This window comes from Haliotis rubra, unplaced genomic scaffold, assembly GCF_003918875.1.
Source record: "Haliotis rubra isolate DU_JTF1 unplaced genomic scaffold, ASM391887v1 Scf413, whole genome shotgun sequence".
Classification (NCBI taxonomy): Eukaryota; Metazoa; Mollusca; class Gastropoda; order Lepetellida; family Haliotidae; genus Haliotis; species Haliotis rubra.
This window is the reverse complement of record NW_025767095.1, coordinates 166,413-182,706: the sequence shown is the minus strand read 5'-3', so window position 1 is coordinate 182,706 and position 16,294 is coordinate 166,413. Positions and strand designations below refer to the sequence as shown.

Sequence of the window (16,294 nt, the reverse complement as noted above, 5' to 3'; positions counted from 1 at the left end):
TTGGTACCCACCACATCCCCACTGCCGCCATATGTTCCAGATGTTGTGTCGCTGGTGTTGCTGTTGGCTGCCTGCTGTTGGTTGGTTGGTGCTTGGAGTGCTAGTTCGCGTGTCTGGGTCTGCGGAATCGGGTGAGGAAGACGCCTGGTGCTCCGCTCCGTGCGGCGAGACCACCAGGTGGAGTACCACGATGAAGATGACGACCTCAACTTGCCCAGATCATCTGCAGCTAGATCGCCATTCACCAACAAACAAATAATGTTCGCTTAGGTTGGTTAACTGGGTCCCCTGTACAAATGATTCAATGGTTAAACTGATTTCAAGACTTACTTCTTTGGACTTTAGCAGGACTGGGCTTGTGTACTTTTACTCGTCACATTAACACAACATAGAATTTTCATTTATTTTTGGAAATCCCAAGGAAAGTACATCTGTTACATGATAAAGTTGATGATTTTGTCCTGGGAAATGATTGTTTGTTCGAGGATATGGTATGACATTGATTCCAGTACTTAACATTTCACTGAACTTGGTTCAGCAACTGTTGGAAGCGGTTCCCACTGTGTGGAGATTACTTTGGCTTCAGTCAGAGCTGTTTAACCTGTGGACTTGTTTTATGTTTGTGCACAAGTATTATTTATTTTGCTCAGTTGAAAAATGTCTACAATTCTATGAAAGTAATAAGGAAGATCGAACAATTCCATTGAGTGCAAGAACGGTTAGTGTAGTTATATACAGTTGAGGTCTGAGGACGTTCTGTTTCTTCTTGAACTGGTGACACGGTTCTCAAAGCTTCATAAACGTCCCGACCCCAACTGTAACTACACTCAACTGTCTCTGCACTCAATGCAGAATTGTCTGATCTTCCTTATTACTTTCATAGAATTGTGACATTTTTCAACTGAGCAAAATAAATTAATAGCATGTGCACAAACATAAAAACCAAGTCCACAGGTTAAAACAGCTCTGACTGAAGCCAAAGTAATCTCCACAGTGTGGAACCGCCTCCAACAGTTGCTGAACCGGGGAGTTCAGTGAATGTTAAGTACTGAATCAATGTCACAAATACATCCTATCCCCGAACAAACAATCATTTCCAAGGACAAAATCAACCTTATCATGTAACAGATGTACCTTCCTTGATTTCCAAAAAAAATAATGCGAAAAATTCTATGTTGTGTTAATGTGACATTAAAAGTACACAAAGCCCAGTCCTGCTAAAGTGATAGAAGTCTTGAAATCAGTTAACCCATTGAATCATTTGCTAATAGGGGACTCGGTGCTCCAACCTAAGCTAACATTATTTGTTTGTTGTTGGTGAATCGGCTTACAGCTGCATGATGATCACAAGTTGAGGTCATCATCTCATCGTGGTACTCCACCTGGTGGTCTCGCTGACCATGCAGCACCAGGTGTCTTCCTCACCCAGATTCCGCAGACCCAGACACGTAAATGAACAGCACTCAAGCACCAACCCCAACAGCAGGCAGCCAACAGCAACATCAGCGACAACGTATGTTCATCTGGAACATATATCGGTGGAGTGAGGGATGTGTGAGGTACCAACATGGTGTTTAACCGGTTACACTTACCAACACATGGTGTTAAACTGAAGTCAACACTTACCAACATGGTGTTAAACTGAAGCTACGCCTTACCACGTGGGTGGTTAACTTAACCCGACGGTGTTAACACAATTTGTAGCAACATGGTGTTAGAACTGAAGTTACGCTTACCAACGTGGGTGTTAAACTGAAGATACACTTAAAAGTATTGTATTTTACTGAATGCTACACATCCAGTGTTATGATAAAAGCACACGTTAGCAGCATGGTGTTATGATAAAGGCACACTACCAGCATGGTGTTATGATAAAGGCACACTTACCAGCATGCATGGTGTTATGATAAAGGCACACTTACCAGCATGGTGTTATGATAAAGGTACACCAACCAGCATGGTGATGATGTAAAAGGTACACTTACCAGCATGGTGTGATGATAAAGGTACACTTACCAGCATGGTGTTATGATAAAGGTACACTTACCACCAGCATGGTGTTATGATAAAGGTACACTTACCAGCATGGTGTTATGATAAAGGTACACTTACCAGCATGGTGTGATGATAAAGGTACACTTACCAGCATGGTGTGATTGATAGGTACCCTTTAGCATGGTGTTATGATAAAGGCACTACCTTACCAGCATGGCGTTAAGGATAAAGATACACTTACAAGCATGGTGTTATGATAAAGGTACACTTAGCAGCATGGTGTTATGATAAAGGTACACTTACCAGCATGGTGTTATGATAAAGGTACACTTACCAGCATGGTGTGATGATAAAGGTACCCTTAGCAACATGGTGTTATGATAAAGGTACACTTACCAGCATGGTGTTATGATAAAGGTACACTTACCAGCATGGTGTTATGATAAAGGTACACTTAGCAGCATGGTGTTATGATAAAAGTACACTTACCATCATGGTGTGATGATAAAGGTACACTTACCAGCATGGTGTTATGATAAAGGTACACTTACCAGGATGATACTTCACTGGGGAGGTTGTTACATTGGTGTCTGTGGAGCATGGTGTTATGATAAAGGTACACTTACCAGCATGGTGTTATGACAAAGGTACACTTACCAGCATGGTGTTATGATAAAGGTACACTTAGCACTATGGTGTTATGATAAAGGTACACTTACAAGCATGGTGTTATGATAAAGGTTCACTTACCAGCATGGTGTGATGATAAAGGTACACTTACAAGCATGGTGTTATGATAAAGGTACACTTACAAGCATGGTGTTATGATAAAGGTTCACTTACCAGGATGATACTTCACTGGGGGAGGTTGTTGCACTGTTGTCTGTTGGCGATTCCATGCAGCACCCAGTTCCACATGCCCCGAAGAAATCCCACGTTGGTCAGGTATGGGACTTTGACAGATCCTCAAAGACTGAAGACTACAAGCAAAGTAAATAGCAATACCTGAAAGAGTTGGTTGACCACTGCAGGTGTATGTAAGCAGCAGAAGGACATGACATGTATCTGAACAGACTGAAGACTACAGGTGTATCTCAACAGACTGAAGACTACAGGTGTATCTGAACAGACTGAAGACTACAGGTGTATCTGAACAGACTGAAGACTACAGGTGTATCTGAACAGACTGAAGACTACAGGTGTATCTCACCAGACTGAAGACTACAGGTGTATCTGAACAGACTGAAGACTACAGGTGTATCTGAACAGACTGAAGACTACAGGTGTATCTCACCAGACTGAAGACTACAGGTGTATCTTACTACGGGGGTATCTGTACAGGCTGTACGATTAATTTTCAGGTGTATCTTTACACAGGTGTAAGTCAACATCTCAGTTGAAAGACAGACCAGAAAGAAAATCTCATTTCGCAAGTGGAAGGACATTGATCTTCAAGAGTTTCAGCTAGATATGACAACAGCTATTTCTAGCTCTTCAGATCTCTCCAACAGTGAATATGTTACTCTGTATGACACTCCAGCTCAGGAAACTTGCTGACCATCATGCTCCATTGAAGTCCTGTACTGTAACTCTTCATCCAGAATCACCCTGGTATAATGACGAAATTTGATCGGCTAAACGCCTGAGGCATAAACTCGAGAAACAGTTTAGACACACCAAGTTAGCCATTCGTAAGCAGATGCATGACAACCAGAGACATCATGTTCACTCTCTTATGGAGACAGCCAAGTCAAGCTATTACAAAGCTGCACTGCAGGATGTGGATGGACAGAAGGACGTGTTCAGGATAGCTAACAGGCTTGTTTAAAGATCACATATACTGTAGGGAGGTACAAATACATAAATCACTAATTGGCATCGTCATAAATGAAACCCCATCATAAACACTACTCATTTCGATCTTTAATTAATTTAAATCGACCTTTTTGACAACAGTGCAGAATTCTCACCCGCGAACGAAAATTTCAACCAATCAGAGCGGGGCGCCGCCTTCTGTGACGCCATATGAGGAATAGATATGAGGGCCGATGCAGAATTCATGTACATTTCAGGGGTAAATTATCTTGTTTACAGGTTTGTATAAACCTGAAATTGTGACAACTGATGTGAAAAATGAAAGCTATATGTTCTCACAATCTACTGTCATTTAATTTTGTCTCCTGCCTTGCCAAGTTTCCGAGTTACAACTTGTTTTCATAGACGATTCTGTCAAAATGGCTTGGTGTCGCTAGTCCTTATTTGTTCGAACCAGACGTTAGTGATAGCGGTTACGATTAACTTCATCAACCTAAACAGTGCGACACATTAAGAAGGGTGGATGCCCATCAGATGCACTTACTTGAAAATATCCCCGGTAGTTCTTGTCTGATTGTAATAAAGTATCAAAACAGTGTGGGCTTTTTCAGGATTTCTAATGCCTAGATGGTATAATGACTGATCCAAATTGATCCAATTTCTGTGGGTTTTGTTACCTCGATATTTAATCATGTCATGTAAAAATATGACGTCTATTACGTATGATATTAAAACTTGACATTCGATTTTTTTGAATCCGTAACTTAAACAACCCTACTTAGCCATTGCTAGAAGAATCTGAAAGTTTACTTAGGTAAATAGGTACATACAGCTTTAGCACACAGAAAATGCTTATATGTATTTCTTATGCAACAATGAATCCGTTCGTATTCTCAAAACAGTGTCGGCCCATAAGTTTTCACATGCAATTACAATTGCATGCAATACAGCAATTAATACTCCCTTGTCGTAACCCGTGTTAGGTGGTATATACCTACACATGTTATTTGTCATCATTCACTTGATGGTCAGTTAATGAATTTATAACAGGTATAATTAGTGGTAACACCACTTAGATTACCCGACAAAGGATCCCATTTGGTATTTCTTGTGTCTGGAGTAAATACTCAACATTATAAACATCAATCAAAGGATTAACTGATAACACGCTGATTGATTAATTACTTTTATCTTACACAGCGGATTTGTCAAAAGGTAGTGTTTATGTATGTAGATTTACTAATCTATACTGAATACACTATGTCGTGTCTGTGTCTGCGTAAAAACAACCTCCTTCTTTCAAAGGATTAACCGCCAATACATTGATTGAATGCTCATTATTGGCTAACTAAATTACTTTTTTTTAAAGAATGGCGGACATCAAGCAATTAGTTGCCAGGTGTGCTATCTTGCAATTGGGTGACCATTGAGACTATACACCAATGTGAAATACCTGAAACGATATATCACTTTTTCGTATATTAGACTGTTAAATGACACATCACTTGGAACAGCTGCAGATGAATGCTCATTATTGGCTAACTAAATTACTTTTTTTTAAAGAATGGCGGACATCTAGCAATTAGTTGCCAGGTGTGCTATCTTGCAATTGGGTGACCATTGAGACTATACACCAATGTGAAATACCTGAAACGATATATCACTTTTTCGTATATTAAACTGTTAAATGACACATCACTTGGAACAGATGCAGATGAATGTCATATCACTCGTTTTTGTGGATATTGAGGGATACATTCCTCGAACAAGCCTGACATTGTTCCTATCACTTTAATCTGTTTTAATTTTAATATTTGCATTTTGTTGTTTTTCATTTGTCGTAGCATTCAACAGAATCATTGTTTTCGCCGTGAAGTGTAATGAGACAGACAACATACACTAGGGCGTGTGTGCGAATTATGATTCACATTGGCAAACTATAAAATGTCTAGATATTACAGTCCAGTTATAAATTCACTATAAGTATCAGCAGATCGTATGCTTTTTATTTAGTTTCAAAATGCATACAAGTATGATTTTAAACTAATTAGGATTAAAAGACCAAATATAAAGACGCATTATTGACTAGTATCTACATACTGGTGAGTGGACGCTAACCACGCGGAATGTAGCAAGAAATTTATCGCAGTATTGTCACTTCGACCCCACCTCGCCTCCGTGGAAGAAATTGTTATGTTATAAGTTGTGTCATGCAAAATCCTTTTGGTCATGATTCAAATACATATTTAACTACTTAAGTAGAAAGTAGTTTTGATTTTCTAATTTGATGAAAACAAACCATAATCTCATTAATTCTAACAGACTTTAGCCCGTCACTTTACGATTTTCATCCGCCAGTCTGAGGATAAATGCTATTTAGGTTTGTTTTCACCGAGTTACAAAATCAAAACTACTTTCTACTGGTATTAAAATATGTATTTGATTGATAGCCAATAGGATTTTGCATGACATAGCTTATAACATAACAATTTCTTTTGTGGAAGCGAGGTGGGTGTCAATATAATACAGTATTATTGTTACTTCGATCACAACCTCACTTCCGAGGAAGAAATCGTTATGTTACACGTTGTGTCATGGAAAATCTTTATGGTCACCAATCATATACATATGTTACTACAACTAGTAAGAAGTTTTGATTCTTTAACTTCCGCGGAAGCCGCATCTGAATACAAGTAAGATATCGCTTCAGGCTTCCACAACGCCGCGCCTTCGCACTCACAAACATAACCCATTTAGCACTTAACCGCGGGTCCTGTGGAAATCTGTGCATGGTGACACCATCGCCTCACCACTAGGAGCAATTGATCTACAACGCAACGATTCGGCATGTCTTCGCTGATGTCGAAATCATCAAATGACGAGCTAAGCTACACACTTTAATATACAACTAACTGAAAATCGCTCCTCATATGACGCCACTGCAGTGCTCTGGCGACAGAGTTACGTAACCTGTCTGTGGTTTCGTTGGCGGACGAGAGTGAAGCAGGTGACTTTTTGGCAACTTTTAATCGCTCGGTATTAATTAACCACAAGTTTTTTAAGAATGAATTTGGTGTTCCGCATAAGACTAACCACACATCTTTCATATGTAATAATTAAAAGAGTACAAAAAAACAAAGTTTATTTGTTCTTTAAGGATAATTCCCTGTCTCTTCCTTCTCATACATCCCGTTGATCAATTAGTTGACAACTTCTCAGACTTCTTTTCCCAGAAGATTTCCACAATCAGAGACTCACTATCACATGATGACCTTCCACACAGTGAGCCCCAACCAGCAGCTGCATTTCCATGCCTATCCCATTTCAGACCAGCAACAGAAGCAGAGATTGTGAAACTTGTTTCTAAGTCACCGACAAAGTCATGTATTCTTGGCCCTATTCCTACATGGCTTCTTAAGAACTCTCTGGATACCTTTGCCCCTATATTCACCTCTGTTGTCAATAAATCTTTTCAGGAAGGTATGATGCCGGAAACATTGAAAAATGAAGTTGTAACTCCACTCCTGAAGAAGAAAAATTTAGATCAAAAACTCTTAAAAAATATTGGCCAGTCACAAATTTACCATTCACCTCAAAATTGATTGAGCGTGTGGCCACATCAAGACTCAAGGAACACATGACCTTAAACGGGTGTTTCGAAGTCATGCAATCAGCATACCGGAATTTCCACTCCATGGAAACCGCACTAGTTAAAGTGCACAGTGACATCCTGAAAGCCGTAGACAAAGATGGTGCTGCAGTATTGGTTCTACTTGATTTGAGTAGTGCCTTCGATACTATCGACCATACTATTCTGATGCATACACTTGAGACCAGGATGGGTATTAGAGGAACTGCTCTTCAGTGGTTTGAGTCATACATAGCAGACAGACATCAATCGGTGATCAATGATGGTCACATCTCCAGTGCTAAGAATCTTGCTTATGGCGTGCGTCCCCAGGGATCGGTTCTTGACCTCTACTTTTCACTATTTATACTTCTCCTCTAGGTGATATCAAGCCAGATCCTTCAACCTTGGACTGCATTTATATGCTGATGACACTCAAATTTACATATCATTCAAACCCTTACTTTCCTCATCAGCTGTGTCTTCATTTCTCACCATTGAAGAGTGTGTCAGCTGCATCAAAATCTGGATGTCGTCACACTACCACAAACTGAATGATGATAAAACTGAACTCATAGTTTTCCACCCTAAGCGTCTCCAACCCAGTATCTCTCTTCCTAAATTCAGCATCGGTCAGTGTGAGATTCAGCCAAACCATGAGGTACGAAACTTGGGAGTTATTTTTAATTCCTCACTGTCCATGGAGCGACACATCAATAACATCTGTAGAAGGGCGTATTCCCAACATCTGTATGATTCGACGATACCTGGACGTCAAGACTACAGCATCTCTTATTCAGGCATATGTAACATCTCGTCTTGACTACTGTAATGCGCTTCTTGTGGGCCTCCCAAACAATCTTATACACAAGCTTAAGAAGGTGCAGAATACTGCAGCCAGAGTGGTCTCTCTGAGATCCGACCACATTACTCCCGTTCTTCACTCACTTCATTGGCTTCCCGTCCACTACCGCATAAAATATAAAACTCTACTCCTTGGTTTCAAAAGTATACATGGTCTAGCTCCTCAGTACCTCTGTGATCTGTTCCATCGTTATACTCCTGTACATTCACTCCGATCAAATGGCCAGTGTCTTTTGACAATTCCTGTGACTAGGACAAAAACATATGTTGACAAGTCACTTGAGACGACTGGCCCTCATCTCTGGAACAATCTTCCACCTCAGAACACAACCAGATTTAGCTGTTTTTAAATCAAATCTAAAGACTTGTCTCTTTGTTGAAGCATTTGAACTCTACCATCTTAGAGCCAAAGCACCTTTGAGCGGTTTACAGATATTGGCGCTATACAAGTATTTGCAGGTAGGTAGGTAGGTAGGTAGGTAGGTAAGTCTACAGGTGTATCTATACAAGCATAAGACTACAGGTGTATCTACACAGGTGTAAGACTACAGGTGTATCTACACAGGTGTAAGACTACAGGTGTATCTATACAGGTGTAAGACTACAGGTGTAAGTCTACAGGTGTATCTATACAGGTGTAAGTCTATAGGTGTATCTATACAAGTGTAAGACTACAGGTGTATCTATACAGGTGTATCTATACAGGTGTAAGTCTACAGGTGTATCTATACAGGTATAAGACTACAGGTGTATCTATACAGGTGTATCTATACAGGCATAAGACTACAGGTGTATCTATACAGGTGTATCTATACAGGTGTAAGTCTACAGGTGTATCTATACAGGTATAAGACTACAGGTGTATCTATACAGGTGTAAGACTACAGGTGTATCTATACAGGTGTAAGTCTTCAGGTGTATCTATACAAGCATGAGACTACAGGTGTATCTACACAGGCATAAGACTACAGGTGTATCTATACAGGCATAAGACTACAGGTGTATCTATACAGGTGTAAGACTACAGGTGTAAGTCTACAGGTGTATCTATACAGGTGTAAGTCTATAGGTGTATCTATACAAGTGTAAGACTACAGGTGTATCTATACAGGTGTAAGTCCACAGGTGTATCTATACAAGCATGAGACTACAGGTGTATCTATACAGATGTAAGTCTACAGGTATATCTATACAGGCATAAGACTACAGGTGTAAGTCTACAGGTGTATCTATACAGGTATAAGACTACAGGTGTATCTGTACAGGTATAAGACTACATATGTATCTATACAGGTGTATCTATACAGGTGTAAGACTACAGGTGTATCTATACAGGTGTAAGTCTTCAGGTGTATCTAAACAAGCACGAGACTACAGGTGTATCTATACAGGTGTAAGTCTACAGGTGTATCTATACAGGTATAAGACTACAGGTGTATCTATACAGGTGTAAGTTTACAGGTGTATCTATACAGGTATAAGACTACAGGTGTATCTATACAGGTGTAAGTCTACAGGTGTATCTATACAGGTGTAGACTACAGGTGTAAGTATACAGGCATAAGACTACAGGTGTAAGTATACAGGTGTATCTATACAAGTGTAAGTCAACAGGCATAAGACTACAGGTGTATCTGTACAGGCATAAGACTACAGGTGTAAGTCTACAGGTGTATCTATACAGGTGTAAGACTACAGGTGTATCTATACAGGTATAAGACTACAGGTGTATCTATACAGGTGTAAGTCTACAGGTGTATCTATACAGGCATAAGACTACAGGTGTATCTATACAGGTGTAAGTCTACAGGTGTATCTATACAGGCATAAGACTACAGGTGTATCTCTACAGGCATAAGACTACAGGTGTAAGTCTCCAGGTGTATCTATACAAGTGTAAGTCAACAGGTGTTTCTATACAGGCATAAGACTACAGGTGTAAGTCAACAGGTGTATCTATACAGGCATAAGACTACAGGTGTAAGTCTACAGGTGTATCTATACAGGTGTAAGTCTACAGGTGTATCTATACAGGCATAAGACTACAGGTGTATCTATACAGGTGTAAGTCTACAGGTGTAAGTCTACAGGTGTATCTATACAGGCATAAGACTACAGGTGTATCTCTACAGGCATAAGACTACAGGTGTAAGTCTCCAGGTGTATCTATACAAGTGTAAGTCAACAGGTGTTTCTATACAGGCATAAGACTACAGGTGTAAGTCAACAGGTGTATCTATACAGGCATAAGACTACAGGTGTAAGTCTCCAGGTGTATCTATACAAGTATAAGTCTACAGGTATATCTATACAGGTGTAAGTCTACAGGTGTATCTGCAAAAAATTTGAATTGTTTGTTTACCTTTGAGACCAAAATCATGGACATACTGATACTTGAGCCTCAGACTGTGGACGTTCTCATACCAGAACTGGTGACACTGGGAAAGGTTGGAAATCTGGAACAGAACCGCAGTAACAGACATGATATATCACTTCATACAAAACAACCAGTGAAGGTCCAGGTTAGAATATTGGCCTTCAGTAACCCATGCTTGTGGTAAGAGACGACTAAAGGGATCGGGTGGTCAGGCTCGCTGACTTGGTTGACACATGTCACAGGTTCCCAATTACGCAGATCAATGCTCATGTTGTTGATCACTGGATTATCTTGCCCTCACTCGATTATTTACAGACCGCCGCCATATAGCTGTAATATTACCGAATGTGGCGTAAAACTTAACTCACACACTTACTCATACAAAACACATTCTGGAAACATGATACATATCCTATCTAGGAACTTTCAACAAAAACACAAAACCCAGTCTAAAAACTATCAATACAACGATACAACACCATATAGCAAATATCAACACAACCATACAACCCCATCTAGCAACTATAGACACAACCATACAACCCCATCTAGCAAATATCAACACAACCATACAACCCCATATAGCAACTAGACACAACCATACAACCCCATCTAGCAAATATCAACACAACCATACAACCCCATCTAGCAAATATCAACACAACCATACAACCCCATCTAGCAACTATAGACACAATCTTACAACCCCATATAGCAAATATCAACACAACCATACAACCCCATCTAACAAATATCAACACAACCATACAACCCCATCTAGCAACTATAGACACAATCTTACAACCCCATCTAGCAAATATCAACACAACCATACAACCCCATCTAGCAACTATAGACACAATCTTACAACCCCATCTAGCAAATATCAACACAACCATACAACTCAATCTATCAACTATCAACACAACCATACAACCCCATCTAGCAACTATCAACATAACCATACAACCCCATCCAGCAACTATCAACACAACCATACAACCCCATATAGCAAATATCAACACAACCATACAACCCCACATAGCAAATATCAACACAACCATACAACCCCATCTAGCAATATGGAACAAGTTTTTATGGATAACAACTTCTTTATTTCGTGAGTGCGACGTTTCGATACAGATTCTTGTACCGTTGTCACACAAGAGTTATACATGAAGTGGAGGAGCTGCATATTTATACTGTGTATAACAATGAAACAACATACATTGTAATTGACAAAGGAAACAACATTATTGCCATAATTGGTTAAGCAGTTAGCTGATGAAGCCAGTGAGTACACAAAGGATAGTGAATGGAAGCCAGAGATGTATAAATACAGGAGTGGTACAATGAAGGAATGGTACAATGAAGGAGATGTTTATACGATAGGTGCGATGTTTATACAATAGATTGGGCTTGGTGGAGGAGTGGATCATAAGCTGATGGAATGAAGTATCCTTGGTCACGGTTGATGGTGGGCTTATGGCGTTTGATGTGAATGGCTTCGGTGACCTTGCGTTTAGTGAAGTCCGTTTGGTTGTTGGCGAGAATGGTGAAGTCGGACCACTCTATTTGGTGATTGGGGTTTGCTTTGATGTGGTCAGAGATAGCTGATTTGGTGTCGGAGTTAGCAACAGAGGTGCGATGTTCTTTGACTCGGGTGTTGATGGGTCGGGATGTTTCACCTATGTAGCTTTGTCCACAATCACAGTTTATTTTATAAATAACACATTTCGGGTTGTTGTTGTTGTTGTTGACAGTGGGTTGTTTTCTTCCGTTGGCATGGAGGAGGTTGTTGAGGCTGGAGGACGCTGAGAAGGTTGTGTCTATGCCTGCCTGTTGTTTCAGGAGTCGGCTGATTTGGTGTGATGGTTTACCAATGTAGGGAATGGATATCTTGATGGGGGCTGATTCTGGTTTCGATCTTTTGGCAGGAGGTGAAAGCGTTGCTTCAATGGTTCTGTTGACTATTTCAGGTGGGTAGTGGTTGCGTTCTACAAAGACTTTCCTTAGGTGTTCAATTTCTTCTCGTAGGTTTGTTGAGCAGATGTTTTTGGCTCTTCTGGTCAATGTAGAGATGACGCCGGTCTTGACTTTAGGGTTGGAGTTGTAGTGGATGTATTAATCCGTATGGGCAGTTTTCTATTACACGGAGATCTGGAGTTGGTTGCAGGAGGTGAGGGATACGAGGACATCAAGGAAAGGTAGTTGGTTGTTCTGCTCTGTTTCAATGGTGAATTGATGCGGGGATGTTGGCAATAATGTTGTTTCCTTTGTCAATTACAATGTATGTAGTTTCATTGTTATACACAGCATATATATGCAGCTCCTCCACTTCATGTATCACTCTTGCTTGACAACGGTACAAGAATCTGTATCGAAATGTCGCACTCACGAAAATGTAATTTTCTGAATAAAATTGATTTTTTATACTTATCCTGACTCATGCTCTTTTGCTTGTCTTCTTCTTTTTGCGAACATAGTGGAACACTTGTATCTCCCTATTGAAGCTCCCTTCAATTGAAACATACGTAAAATCACTTAATCACTACTCACCAAGAGTTGCCCCTCTTTGTTCCCCTGGCGGGAAAGACGGCACCACCGTATCCCACATGCTTCACTCTCTCCTTATAACGAGCCCGACACTTGAATTTGCAGGGAAATCCAAAGTGTCATGTGGGGAGGATGGGAGGGTTTACCTCATGAGTCAGGATAAGTATATAAATGTAATTTTTAGAGTAAAATTGATATTTTTTACTTATCCTGACTCATGCTTATTGCTTGTCTTCTTCTTCTTGCGAGCATAGTGGAACACGTGTATCTCCCAATTGAAGTTCCCTTCAATAAAGAAATCACTAATTAGTACTAACCACAAGTTGCCTCCCTTGCCTAAGCTCGGGAACGAGGGCGCCACCTCAACCCATGTGCCTCACTCTCTCCTCATATACTGAGCCCAACACTTGAATTTCAAGGGAAATCCAAAGTGTTATGTGGGGAGGATGGGAGGGCTTACCTCATGACTGACTGAGTTTAGTTTCACGTCGCTTTTAGCAATATTCAAGCAATATCACGGCAGGGGACACCAGAAATGGGCTTAACACATTGTGCCCATGTGGGGAATCGAACCCGGGTCTTCGGGGTGACGAGCCAACGCTTGAACCACTAGGCTACCCCACCGCCCCCTTACCTCATGAGTCAGGATAAGTATAAAATATCAATTTTACTCTAAAAATTACATATTTTTCCTTATCCTGACTCATGCTTATTGCTTGTAGAATCCGACGGAAAAGGAGGTGGGAATATATAATACTTTGGATTTTAATAATTAGTGATTTGAACTGTGAAGATTGTAATAACCCTATGGGAACTTCATAAAGGCACTGAACTGATGAATTCCTGCTGCTAACTTATCAGCTGCCATATAAAGGTTATTACAATTTACTTATTATGATAAAAGTATATATAACATTAATACAATGCTTAAGACTAATAGACTTAAGCTTGTTAATATGATAGCATAAACTCCTTAGAGTTTGTTAGCTAAAATACTTTTATGATATAAACATAGTACTGAGCTTAAGATATGATTAAACTTAAGCTAAATATATAATAGAAAAAACTCCTTAGAGTTTATTAGCTAATATACTTTTATGGAGTAAACATAGTACTAAGCTTAAAATATGAATAAAACTTAAGCTATATATATAATAGCAAAACTTCGTAGAGTTTGTTAGCTAATATATTTTATGATATGAGTATAGTACTGTGCTTAAGATAAAATTAACTTAAGCTACCTAAATAGCAAAAAAAACTCCGTAGAGTTTGTTAGCTAATACATTTTATAATGTAACCATAATGCTTAAGATATGATGAAACTTAAGCTAAATATATAATAGCAAAAAACTCTTCAGAGTTTGTTAGCTAATATACTTATATGATATAACACAGTACTGAGCTTAAGATATGAATAAACTTAAGCTACATATATAATAGCAAAAAACTCCGTAGAGTTTGTTAGCTAATATATTTTTATGCTATGAGTATAGTACTGTGCTTAAGATATAATTAACTTAAGCTACATATATAATAGCAAAACTCTGTAGAGTTTGTTAGCTAATACATTATAATGTCACCATAGAACTGAGCTTAAGATATGATTAACTTAAGCTAAATATATAATAACAAACTCCGTAGAGTTGTTAGCTTATATATAGTATGATATAAAAACCATAGTACTGAGCTTAAGATAATAAATTAAACTTAAGCAAAATATATAGATAGCATGTAGCTATTAGTACTGTTATCAGATAAGTATAGATTCTGTAAGATAGACTTATCTTCTCCGTGGAACTGTCAACTGTTGAGCGAGGACCATGGGACCGAAATGGTGGATACCTGAGACGTCCTTGGTGGTGATATCTCTCAGATAGTGGTTGGCAACCACCATATCGGATCTCCAGAAATATCCCTCCATTATGGTATTCAACGAGCAATTCCCATGTAGAGAGAGAGTTGAGGCTAGAGCTCCAATTTCGTGAGGATTAGAAGCTCTTGGAGGGTAAAGTCCTGCAGCCTTGTAGGCACGTAGTATGACAGTTTTGATCCAGATAGAGATAGTAGTACGTGAGACTTCCGTCTGCGTAGCTGTAGATATAGGGATAAATAATCTCTTGAATATCCCTCTGCTCTGTTTGGATCGTTGGAGATATATATTTTCAGTGCATGAACTGGGCATAGTGATAGATCCATCGTATCATGCGGTCCAAGTATGGATGAGAGAGCTGGGACGTGGAATAATCTGTCTGGTTGACCTGGCAGTTGGTTTTTCGCTATAAAATCCCAGCGAAGTCCCAGATGAGCTATGTTATGAATATCATCAAAGCGTGTTCTCTCGTAATCCAGTGCGTGAATTTCTGACATCCTGGCGGCCGTAGCTAGTGCTAACAGGAACAAGGTTTTGTGGGTCAGTGATTCAAACGATGTAGATAGCGATGGTTCATAAGCCTCACTAGTGAGGTGTTGGAGCACTATATTTAGATCCCAGGCTGGAGCGTGAACTTCCGTTTCTGATCCTCCAATCGGAACGCTCGTAACAAAGCGAGTAACTCTGGTGTTTTTGTCAACTTGACGCCCGTTCTCATAGTTATGACAGAACTTATAGCTGCAATATAAGTGGACAAGGTTGAGCCTTTTAGATTCTTAGTTTGCCGTAGATAACATAAGCAATCTGCCACTTGAGGATGTGTAGCATATCTGGCTGGGAATCCTTTCTTAGCAGCGTAATTGACAAAACTGTGCCATTTGTCATCGCATAAGTTACGAGTTGAGTTACGTAGTGCAAACGTGACCGCTTTAGCCGCTTTGGCAGAATAACCTCTCTTATTCAGACATGCCTTGATACAATCCATACGTGAAGTTGGAATGCTTCTGGTGTTTCGTGCACCTGTTTGGTGTGCGGATGTATCAATAGATTGGTGTGTTGTGGGAGCTGAAGAATTGGTTTTCCGATTTCTTGTATGAGATCTGGAACCCAAGTTCTCGCTAGTCAGTAGGGCGCGACCAGATCAGATGGAGGCTCTGCGTTTGACTGATTTTCTGTAAGACTTGTGGGA

General features: G+C 39.8%; 1 protein-coding gene across 1 annotated transcript in view; it reads right to left on the bottom strand.

The window, feature by feature from the left end:
* The window catches only part of LOC124288165 (di-N-acetylchitobiase-like), a 119,868-nt gene that overhangs the window by 76,136 nt on the left and 27,438 nt on the right, over positions 1-16,294 (bottom strand). Inside the window, exon 7 of the mRNA XM_046724744.1 lies at positions 10,665-10,758. Coding sequence (XP_046580700.1) covers positions 10,665-10,758 — 94 coding nt within the window. The remainder of the gene's footprint in view (positions 1-10,664; positions 10,759-16,294) is intronic.